Source organism: Haliotis rufescens, unplaced genomic scaffold (genome assembly GCF_023055435.1).
Source record: "Haliotis rufescens isolate VD_foot unplaced genomic scaffold, xgHalRufe1.0.p SCAF_8, whole genome shotgun sequence".
NCBI lineage: Eukaryota > Metazoa > Mollusca > Gastropoda > Lepetellida > Haliotidae > Haliotis > Haliotis rufescens.
The window spans coordinates 4,090,557-4,103,581 of NW_025964372.1; the positions used below are offsets into that span (position 1 = coordinate 4,090,557).

At 45.2% G+C, this 13,025-nt stretch overlaps 1 protein-coding gene across 1 annotated transcript in view; it reads left to right on the forward strand.

Annotated features, from left to right (window-relative positions):
* Positions 1-9,705, forward strand: part of LOC125376959 (flocculation protein FLO11-like) — a 69,152-nt gene extending 59,447 nt beyond the window's left edge. Inside the window, exon 5 of the mRNA XM_048389634.1 lies at positions 8,507-9,705. Within this exon, the coding sequence (XP_048245591.1) occupies positions 8,507-8,751 (245 nt within the window). The 3' untranslated portion in view covers positions 8,752-9,705. The remainder of the gene's footprint in view (positions 1-8,506) is intronic.
* The last annotated feature ends 3,320 nt before the right edge of the window (positions 9,706-13,025 follow it).

The window sequence follows — 13,025 nt, forward strand, 5'->3', positions numbered from 1 at the left end:
CAGGCATACATGTAGTCGCCTGTTACGGCAGGCATACATGTAGTCGCCTGTTACGACAGGCATACATGTAGTCGTCTGTTACAGCAAGCATACATGTAGTCGCCTGTTACGACAGGCATACATTGAGCGCCTGTTACAGCAGGCATACATGTAGTCGCCTGTTACGACAAGAACATGTAGTCGCCTGTTACGGCAAGCATACATGTAGTCTCCTGTAACGACAGGCATACATTGAGCGCCTGTTACGGCAGGCATACATGTAGTCGCCTGTTACGACAAGAACATGTTGTCGCCTCTTACGACAGGCATACATGTAGTCGCCTCTTACGACAGGCATACATGTAGTCGCCTCTTACGACAGGCATACATGTAGTCGCCTCTTACGACAGGCATACATGTAGTCGCCTCTTACGACAGGCATACATGTAGTAGCCTCTTACGACAGGCATACATGTAGTCGCCTCTTACGACAGGCATACATGTAGTCGTCTGTTACGACAGGCATACATGTAGTCGCCTCTTACGACAGGCATACATGTAGTCGCCTCTTACGACAGGCATACATGTAGTCGCCTCTTACGACAAGAACATGTAGTCGCCTCTTACGACAGGCATACATGTAGTCGCCTCTTACGACAAGAACATGTTGTCGCCTGTTACGGCAAGCATACATGTAGTCGCCTGTTACGACAAGCATGCATGTAGTCCCCTCTTACGACAGGCATACATGTAGTCGCCTGTTACCACGGCATACATGTAGTCGCCTGTTACGACAAGCATACATGTAGTCGCCTGTTACGACAGGCATACATGTAGTCGCCTGTTACGACAAACATACATGTAGTCGTCTGTTACGACAAGCATACATGTAGTCGCCTGTTACGACAAGCATACATGTAGTCGCCTGTTACGACAGGCATACATGTAGTCCCCTCTTACGACAAGCATGCATGTAGTCGCCTGTTACGACAGGCATACATGTAGTCCCCGCTTACGACAAGCATGCATGTAGTCGCCTGTTACGACAAGCATGCATGTAGTCGCCTGTTACGACAGGCATACATGTAGTCCCCTCTTACGACAAGCATGCATGTAGTCGCCTGTTACGGCAAGCATACATGTAGTCGCCTGTTACGGCAAGCATACATGTAGTCCCCTGTTACGACAAGCATGCATGTAGTCGCCTGTTACGGCAAGCATACATGTAGTCGCCTGTTACCAGGGCATACATGTAGTCGTCTGTTACAGCAAGCATCCATGTAGTCGCCTGTTACAGCAAGCATACATGTAGTCGTCTGTTACAGCAAGCATACATGTAGTTGCCTGTTACAGCAAGCATACATGTAGTCGCCTCTTACGACAGGCATACATGTAGTCGCCTGTTACCAGGGCATACATGTAGTCGTCTGTTACAGCAAGCATACATGTAGTCGCCTGTTACAGCAAGCATACATGTAGTCGTCTTTTACAGCAAGCATACATGTAGTCGCCTGTTACAGCAAGCATACATGTAGTCGTCTGTTACAGCAAGCATACATGTAGTTGCCTGTTACGACAAGCATGCATGTAGTCGCCTGTTACCAGGGCATATATGTAGTCGTCTGTTACAGCAAGCATACATGTAGTCGCCTGTTACAGCAAGCATACATGTAGTCGCCTGTTACCACGGGCATACATGTAGTCCCCTCTTACGACAGGCATACATGTAGTCGCCTGTTACGACAGGCATACATGTAGTCGCCTGTTACCACAGGCATACATGTAGTCGTCTGTTACAGCAAGCATACATGTAGTCGCCTGTTACGACAGGCATACAGATAGTCGCCTGTTACGGCAGGCATACATGTCGTCGCCTGTTACAGCATGTATACATGTAGTCGCCTGTTACGGCAAGCATACATGTAGTCGCCTGTTACGGCAAGCATACATGTAGTCCCCTCTTACGACAGGCATACATGTAGTCGCCTGTTACGACAAGCATGCATGTAGTCGCCTGTTTCCAGGGCATACATGTAGTCGTCTGTTACGACAGGCATACATGTAGTCGCCTGTTACCACGGGCATACATGTAGTCGTCTGTTACAGCAAGCATACATGTAGTCCCCTCTTACGACAGGCATACATGTAGTCGCCTGTTACGACAAGCATGCATGTAGTCGCCTGTTACGACAGGCATACATGTAGTCGGCTGTTACGACAGGCATACATGTAGTCGCCTGTTACCACAGGCATACATGTAGTCGTCTGTTACAGCAAGCATACATGTAGTCGCCTGTTACGACAGGCATACTGATAGTCGCCTGTTACGGCAAGCATACATGTAGTCGCCTGTTACGACAGGCATACATGTAGTCGCCTGTTACGGCAAGCATACATGTCGTCGCCTGTTACAGCAAGTATACATGTAGTCGCCTGTTACGGCAAGCATACATGTAGTCGCCTGTTACGGCAGGCATACATGTAGTCGCCTCTTACGACAGGCATACATGTAGTCGCCTCTTACGACAGGCATACATGTAGTCGCCTCTTACGACAGGCATACATGTAGTAGCCTCTTACGACAGGCATACATGTAGTCGCCTCTTACGACAGGCATACATGTAGTCGTCTGTTACGACAGGCATACATGTAGTCGCCTCTTACGACAGGCATACATGTAGTCGCCTCTTACGACAGGCATACATGTAGTCGCCTCTTACGACAAGAACATGTAGTCGCCTCTTACGACAGGCATACATGTAGTCGCCTCTTACGACAAGAACATGTTGTCGCCTGTTACGGCAAGCATACATGTAGTCGCCTGTTACGACAAGCATGCATGTAGTCCCCTCTTACGACAGGCATACATGTAGTCGCCTGTTACCACGGCATACATGTAGTCGCCTGTTACGACAAGCATACATGTAGTCGCCTGTTACGACAGGCATACATGTAGTCGCCTGTTACGACAAACATACATGTAGTCGTCTGTTACGACAAGCATACATGTAGTCGCCTGTTACGACAAGCATACATGTAGTCGCCTGTTACGACAGGCATACATGTAGTCCCCTCTTACGACAAGCATGCATGTAGTCGCCTGTTACGACAGGCATACATGTAGTCCCCGCTTACGACAAGCATGCATGTAGTCGCCTGTTACGACAAGCATGCATGTAGTCGCCTGTTACGACAGGCATACATGTAGTCCCCTCTTACGACAAGCATGCATGTAGTCGCCTGTTACGGCAAGCATACATGTAGTCGCCTGTTACGGCAAGCATACATGTAGTCCCCTGTTACGACAAGCATGCATGTAGTCGCCTGTTACGGCAAGCATACATGTAGTCGCCTGTTACCAGGGCATACATGTAGTCGTCTGTTACAGCAAGCATACATGTAGTCGCCTGTTACAGCAAGCATACATGTAGTCGTCTGTTACAGCAAGCATACATGTAGTTGCCTGTTACAGCAAGCATACATGTAGTCGCCTCTTACGACAGGCATACATGTAGTCGCCTGTTACCAGGGCATACATGTAGTCGTCTGTTACAGCAAGCATACATGTAGTCGCCTGTTACAGCAAGCATACATGTAGCCGTCTGTTACAGCAAGCATACATGTAGTCGCCTGTTACAGCAAGCATACATGTAGTCGTCTGTTACAGCAAGCATACATGTAGTTGCCTGTTACGACAAGCATGCATGTAGTCGCCTGTTACCAGGGCATATATGTAGTCGTCTGTTACAGCAAGCATACATGTAGTCGCCTGTTACAGCAAGCATACATGTAGTCGCCTGTTACCACGGGCATACATGTAGTCCCCTCTTACGACAGGCATACATGTAGTCGCCTGTTACGACAAGCATGCATGTAGTCGCCTGTTACCACAGGCATACATGTAGTCGCCTGTTACCACAGGCATACATGTAGTCGTCTGTTACAGCAAGCATACATGTAGTCGCCTGTTACGACAGGCATACAGATAGTCGCCTGTTACGGCAGGCATACATGTCGTCGCCTGTTACAGCAAGTATACATGTAGTCGCCTGTTACGGCAAGCATACATGTAGTCGCCTGTTACGGCAAGCATACATGTAGTCCCCTCTTACGACAGGCATACATGTAGTCGCCTGTTACGACAAGCATGCATGTAGTCGCCTGTTTCCAGGGCATACATGTAGTCGTCTGTTACGACAGGCATACATGTAGTCGCCTGTTACCACGGGCATACATGTAGTCGTCTGTTACAGCAAGCATACATGTAGTCCCCTCTTACGACAGGCATACATGTAGTCGCCTGTTACGACAAGCATGCATGTAGTCGCCTGTTACGACAGGCATACATGTAGTCGGCTGTTACGACAGGCATACATGTAGTCGCCTGTTACCACAGGCATACATGTAGTCGTCTGTTACAGCAAGCATACATGTAGTCGCCTGTTACGACAGGCATACTGATAGTCGCCTGTTACGGCAAGCATACATGTAGTCGCCTGTTACGACAGGCATACATGTAGTCGCCTGTTACGGCAAGCATACATGTCGTCGCCTGTTACAGCAAGTATACATGTAGTCGCCTGTTACGGCAAGCATACATGTAGTCGCCTGTTACGGCAAGCATACATGTAGTCGCCTCTTACGACAGGCATACTTATAGTCGCCTGTTACGACAAGCATACATGTAGTCGCCTGTTACGGCAAGCATACATGTCGTCGCCTGTTACGGCAAGCATACATGTAGTCGCCTGTTACGACAGGCATACATTGAGCGCCTGTTACGGCAGGCATACATGTAGTCGCCTGTTACGACAAGAACATGTAGTCGCCTGTTACGACAAGCATGCATGTAGTCCCCTCTTACGACAGGCATACATGTAGTCGCCTGTTACGACAAGCATACATGTAGTCGCCTGTTACCACGGCATACATGTAGTCGTCTGTTACGACAGGCATACATATAGTCGCCTGTTACGACAAGAACATGTTGTCGGCTGTTACGGCAAGCATACATGAAGTCGCCTGTTACGACAAGCATGCATGTAGTCCCCTCTTACGACAGGCATACATGTAGTCGCCTGTTACGACAAGCATACATGTAGTCGCCTGTTACCACGGCATACATGTAGTCGTCTGTTACCACAGGCATACATGTAGTCCACTCTTACGACAGGCATACATGTAGTCGTCTGTTACGATAGGCATACATATAGTCGCCTGTTACCACAGGCATACATGTAGTCCACTCTTACTACAGGCATACATGTAGTCGCCTGTTACGACAAGAACATGTAGTCGCCTGTTACGGCAAGCATACATGTAGTCCCCTCTTACGACAGGCATACATGTAGTCGCCTGTTACGACAAGCATACATGTAGTCGCCTGTTACCACGGCATACATGTAGTCGTCTGTTACCACAGGCATACATGTAGTCCACTCTTACGACAGGCATACATGTAGTCGCCTGTTACCACGGGCATACATGTAGTCGTCTGTTACAGCAAGCATACATGTAGTCCCCTCTTACGACAGGCATACATGTAGTCGCCTGTTACGACAAGCATGCATGTAGTCGCCTGTTACGACAGGCATACATGTAGTCGCCTGTTACCACAGGCATACATGTAGTCGTCTGTTACAGCAAGCATACATGTAGTCGCCTGTTACGACAGGCATACTGATAGTCGCCTGTTACGGCAGGCATACATGTAGTCGCCTGTTACGGCAAGCATACATGTAGTCGCCTGTTACGACAGGCATACATGTAGTCGCCTGTTACGGCAAGCATACATGTCGTCGCCTGTTACAGCAAGTATACATGTAGTCGCCTGTTACGGCAAGCATACATGTAGTCGCCTGTTACGGCAAGCATACATGTAGTCGCCTCTTACGACAGGCATACTTATAGTCGCCTGTTACGACAAGCATACATGTAGTCGCCTGTTACGACAGGTATACTTGTAGTCGCCTCTTACGACAGGCATACATGTAGTCGCCTGTTACGGCAAGGATACATGTAGTCGCCTGTTTCGGCAAGCAAACATGTAGTCGCCTGTTACGGGAAGCATACGTGTAGTCGCCTGTTACGACAAGCATACATGTAGTCGCCTGTTACGGCAAGCATACATGTAGTCTCCTGTAACGAGAAGCATAATTGTAGTCGCCTGTTACGGGAAGCATACGTGTAGTCGCCTGTTACAGCAAGTATACATGTAGTCGCCTGTTACGACAAGCATACATGTAGTCGCCTGTTACCACGGCATACATGTAGTCGCCTGTTACCACGGCATACATGTAGTCCACTCTTACGACAGGCATACATGTAGTCGCCTGTTACGACAAGAACATGTAGTCGCCTGTTACGGCAAGCATACATGTAGTCCCCTCTTACGACAGGCATACATGTAGTCGCCTGTTACGACAAGCATGCATGTAGTCGCCTGTTTCCAGGGCATACATGTAGTCGTCTGTTACGACAGGCATACATGTAGTCGCCTGTTACCACGGGCATACATGTAGTCGTCTGTTACAGCAAGCATACATGTAGTCCCCTCTTACGACAGGCATACATGTAGTCGCCTGTTACGACAAGCATGCATGTAGTCGCCTGTTACGACAGGCATACATGTAGTCGGCTGTTACGACAGGCATACATGTAGTCGCCTGTTACCACAGGCATACATGTAGTCGTCTGTTACAGCAAGCATACATGTAGTCGCCTGTTACGACAGGCATACTGATAGTCGCCTGTTACTGCAGGCATACATGTAGTCGCCTGTTACGGCAAGCATACATGTAGTCGCCTGTTACGACAGGCATACATGTAGTCGCCTGTTACGGCAAGCATACATGTCGTCGCCTGTTACAGCAAGTATACATGTAGTCGCCTGTTACGGCAAGCATACATGTAGTCGCCTGTTACGGCAAGCATACATGTAGTCGCCTCTTACGACAGGCATACTTATAGTCGCCTGTTACGACAAGCATACATGTAGTCGCCTGTTACGACAGGTATACTTGTAGTCGCCTGTTACGACAGGCATACATGTAGTCGCCTGTTACGGCAAGCATACATGTAGTCGCCTGTTACGGCAAGCATACATGTAGTCGCCTCTTACGACAGGCATACTTATAGTCGCCTCTTACGACAAGCATACGTGTAGTCGCCTGTTACGACAGGTATACTTGTAGTCGCCTGTTACGACAGGCATACATGTAGTCGCCTGTTACGGCAAGCATACATGTAGTCGCCTGTTTCGGCAAGAAAACATGTAGTCGCCTGTTACGGGAAGCATACGTGTAGTCGCCTGTTACGACAAGCATACATGTAGTCGCCTGTTACGGCAAGCATACATGTAGTCTCCTGTATCGAGAAGCATAATTGTAGGCGCCTGTTACGGGAAGCATACGTGTAGTCGCCTGTTACGGCAAGCATACATGTAGTCGCCTGTTACGGCAAGCATACATGTAGTCGCCTGTTACGGTAAGCATACATGTAGTCGCCTGTTACGACAGGCATACATGTAGTTGCCTGTTACGACAAGCATACATGTAGTTGCCTGTTACGACAAGCATACATGTAGTCGCCTGTTACGGCAAGCATACATGTAGTCGCCTGTTACGGCAAGCATTGGTTGCCGAAGACCTATTCAGACTCGGATCTTCATGGGTGTGGTGAAAAATTAAAAAAAAGAGTATGCTCGTTTCGTCAGGTTGGATAGCTGTTCGAAAAGACATTTTGGATCAGTGACATGGCAAATAAATTTTGGTTGAAACAGAAACAGAAACAAAAAAACGACAAACGTCATTGTTTTTGTGTATTGTTTCAGAGAGATAACTATGCGTGTAGATTACCCATAGTCATATATATATTGATCAAACTCATTAAAATATGATACACCACAGTCGGTCGCCTCAGGTACATGGAACTTGTCGTTATAGTTCCTTCTCGAGATTCAGGAGTCATATATACTGGTCTGAATGCATAGAAGTTAGAAGCCAAGACGCTGATTGTCTCAAGGTCACTTGACGGGACCTCTTATGGACATATCCTCAGGTCTTGATGCAAGGTTAAAAAAACATGCACTTTAACGTTGTTATTTTCTAACATTGTGACAACGTTGTAGCAACGTTATTTTGTTTGCTGAAGAAGAACGTTGCCTCAAGTGATCCCTGAGCGAACACTAGCCGGCCGATGTAAATGAACGCTGCGTGAGGGCTGGAGCCAATTAACTGTCAGCTGTTTTTAAAAACTATTTTGTTTCATTTGTTTTCACCTTGATCTGGAATTTTAGTTTGTAAAAATGAAAACCGACACAGAACACAAATATTCCTTTGATGGTACTCCCTCGCCCGGAAATGACCTGTGTCGTATCCGAATGATGAATGAAAAAAATATTTACGTTTTACATCGTATAAGCAATGTTAGAGCTATTCGCTGCTTATCGTATCCGAGCAAAATATATGATTTCAATTAGGCTGTTCGCGGATGATAAATGGACGTAATTATATCAATCATATTTCAGCTTATAGGCAGTCCCACAGTGTGTATAACAGTGTGTGGGTTGGAGTAAGGAAGAACACAATGGATGGTCTTTTCTACTGGGCTAGCAGCAACGTCCTCGGCAGCACCGTTACGTGGGCATCTGGGCACCCTTCATCGAGAACCACTTGGCAATGCGGATACACATCCCCATTCGAAAATTTTGTGATGAGAACCTACCTGTGTAGTCATTCTCTTGCCTTTATCTGTGAAACATCAGGACAATGATTGTCGCTGACGCTGGTGTTTTTCGCATCCAAACTCTAAACTCTATGAACTTTACATGTCAATTACATAGCATACAATGTACAAACATAACAACTGTTATCAGTTCATAACTGCTCCAAGAAAATCCGTACACCACTGAATAATCTTAAAGCAAAACGTGGCAATGCAGGGAAAACATAGTTATAGATATTTGTATAACGACACACACTAAACGAATCATCAATCACGCATAATGATGTGGGTATATTTAAGGGTGGACTTGGAACAAACTTATCGGCAGTCCCAGCAAGGACTATTCAAGTGGTCTAAAATAAACTGTGTGGGTCTTATTACCCAAATTTCATGAAGATCAATCATGCAATTCGTGACTACCATCATGAAACAAATATTTCACAAATTAAACAAGATTTCACACAAGCATCGTTAAGACTTAAATTGGGAACCGGTTGGCATGGTATGATCGGTATTAAATCGTTGATATTCGGTAATAGTTGTGCAATTCGTCCAGTATGTAAAACGTACACATCAAGTTGGACAGGTACACTTTCTAAAACCAAATCAACTATGCATTCCAAAACAACATCCGTGGCTATTAAAAAATAAGTAGTAATTCGCTTTTGAAAGTTATACATTAGAAACATAGCAGGTATATATAATACATCGAAATATCCAAGTGTATACTCTTAACATTTTTAATTTGGGTTATTAATTTATTATTATATTTATTATAGTAAATTATTGTTCTGAGAAGTGTTCAGTAGCACTGGCCATGATGGGTAGCCTATAGTACATTCTTTTCCACAATATTTATAACATATTTAGCAGAGTAAATTTCATCATGTCGATAATGGCATCTGGAATTAATTTGATCGTAAAGAAAACTAAACGTCAGTGTGTACCTCTCATAATCATGATAAGAAGGATACTGTGAAAACCATCTTGTTCCCTATTTCTGTTTCCTATTTCAGTCAGACCAAAGTCTTAATCAAATGATGGGGTCATTGAACTTGGTTTAACGCCGCTTTGAACAATATGTCTGTGCCATAACGGTGACGAACTAATGTTGTTGAACCACGTGGAAGGGTTGAGGTCCTCGACGTTTACAGTTTTGTTGCAACTGAGAAAAACAGAGGTTGTTGACATGTCAAGAATCGTACTGAACAATCAGGCATAATGTTTTGAACTCTGCACAGAGAATTGTGGCGCATTAACCGAGCCCCCCCCCCCACACACACACACATCGTCAATAATACTGTGAATAAATAAAAATAATTACCACTGCATGTTATATACAGTATCCACTCTGACCTATTCCATCTGACGTACCATTGCATGTCAGATACAGTATCCACTGTTCTCACCTATTTTATATATATATGACGTACCATTGCATGTCAGATACAATATTCACTGTTCTCACATATTTTATATGACGTGCCATTGCATGTTAGATACAATATTCACTGTTCTCACCTATTCTATGACGTACCATTGCATGTTAGATACAGTATCCACTGTTCTCACCTATTCTAAATGATGTACCATTGCATGTTAGATACACCATCCACTGTTCTCACCTATTTTATATATATATGACGTACCATTGCATGTCAGATACAATATTCACTGTTCTCACATATTTTATATGACGTGCCATTGCATGTTGGATACAATATTCACTGTTCTCACCTATTCTATGACGTACCATTGCATGTTAGATACAGTATCCACTGTTCTCACCTATTCTATGACGTACCATTGCATGTTAGATACAGTATCCACTGTTCTCACCTATTCTATATGATGTACCATTGCATGTCAGATACAATATTCTCTGTTTTCACCTATTCTATATGACGTACCATTGCATGTTAGATACACCATCCACTGTTCTCACCTTTTCTGTATGGCGTACACATTGTACACAATAACGTCTGTTATCACCTATGTTAGATACAATATCCCCTGACCTCAACAAGTCTATATTACGTACCACACCGTATGTTAGAGACAGTATCCACTGTTCTTACTTGGTGTTTGTGACGTACTATTGTATGTTAGAGACAAAATCCACTGTTATCAACAAGTCAATATGACGTACACTATCCACTGTTACTTACTTGGTGTACATGAGGTACCACCTTATGTTAAATACAATATTCATTGTTCTTACTTTGTGAATAAAACGTTCCATTGTATGTTAGGGACAATATTCACTGTTATCAACAAGTGAGTAAGTGAGTGAGTGAGTATGGTTTTACGCCGCTTTTAGCAATATTCCAACTATATCACGGCGGGAGACACCAGAAATGGGCTTCACATATTGTGCCCACGTCGGGAATCGAACCCGGCTCTTCGGCGTGACGAGTTAACGCTTTAACCACTAGGCTACCCGACCGCCCTTCGTTATCAACAAGTCTATATGACGTTCCACCGTATGTAGATACAATATCAACTGTTCTTATTTGGTGTTTATGACGTACCCCCGTGTGTAAAATACAATATTCACTGTTCCTACTTGATGTGTGTGACGTTCCATTGTATGTTAGAGACAACATTCACTGTTATCAACAACTCTATATGACGTACCACCGTATGCAGATACAATATCCACTGTTCTTACTTGGTGTATATGACGTACCCCCGTGTGTAAAATACAATATTCACTGTTCTTACTTGATGTGTGTGACGTTCCATTGTATGTTAGAGACAACATTCACTGTTATCAACAACTCTATATGACGTACCACCGTATGTAGATACAATATCTACTGTTCTTACTTGGTGTATATGACGTACCCCCGTGTGTAAAATACAATATTCACTGTTCTTACTTGATGTGTGTGACGTTCCATTGTATGTTAGAGACAACATTCACTGTTATCAACAACTCTATATGACGTACCACCGTTTATAAGATACAATATCCACTGTTCTTACTTGGTGTATATGACGTACCCCCGTGTGTAAAATACAATATTCACTGTTCTTACTTGATGTGTGTGACGTTCCATTGTATGTTAGAGACAACATTCACTGTTATCAACAACTCTATATGACGTACCACCGTATATAAGATACACTATCCACTGTTCTTACATGGTGTATTTGACCGTATGTTGGACACAATATTCTGGACCCGCACACCAAGCTCCTCAAGACCAAGAGTGGCTCTGGTGCACAACGCTTGTCTGAGCGGGAGTCCTGGATTCTGGAGCGGTTCAAGTTCCGGAGTTTGCTCTAGCGCACCAAGGCTGCGCCCATGAAAAATGTAAGAATACTACAGTTTGATTTCAATTTCATGGCAATGAAATAATTTTTGCATTCATTTACTTGTGATTTTCAATAATTTATGACAATCAAATGTGCATTATTGCATTAATGTTTGCCTTCATTTTACTTATGATGTTCTACATTTGTCTTTGCAGTTGAAGGTGACTTCGAATCTGCTGCGGCTGCCTGTGCTGAGGCTGGAGCTGCCGCCGTGAAGCTTGACTACCCTACCTCTACCTCTTCAGCGGCGTCCCCAGGAAGACCCAGACACACCCCTCCTATCCACCCTAAGGAGAGCGTCCAGCAGCAGCACTGGGCCTCTCCGTCAAGCCCACTACTCGAAATACCTTCGCTAACTACGTCAAGGACAGTCTTCTCCGCATGTGTGACAAGAAGTACAAGACAGCAAGGAGGGACATCAACAAGGTACTGTCTGACCTCATGCTGGTGGACAATTGATGAGGAGTACATGGAGATGCCGCCCTTGAGGCGCATCCTGGCAAACCCCAACATCCCTCAGCCAGTGCGGCCATGTGCAACACCTGAGTTTAGCCCTGCCTCATCCCCATCCCCGCCTGAGCAGTACCAGCCAAGGCCTGCCATGTGGAAACACCAGCGACCATCTTCGTCAGTGTGGGACTCCCAGACTGCGGATTACGTGGAGAGGTACTTGCAGCAGACCCACCAGGACCAGTGCTTCCTCTGACCCACACTATCCTGTAGCCACGACAGTGTCCACAGCAGCCATCCTCCACCCTGTACTCTTTGCAGCCACAGGAGCAGCAGCCCCTCCCCTTCTTGGATGGTAACATGAACTTGGGAAACCATTAAACCTTTCGACAGTGTTGGACACCAGCCTCCCGAGGGATGATGAAGGTCCAATGAACACTCCATCACCACAACCACCACAAGACCACTAGAATAGCGACTGTGTATTTTGCCATGCGATTGATGGGTCATTAATTGTACCAACTATTGTCATAATAAAAGATTTCTGTATA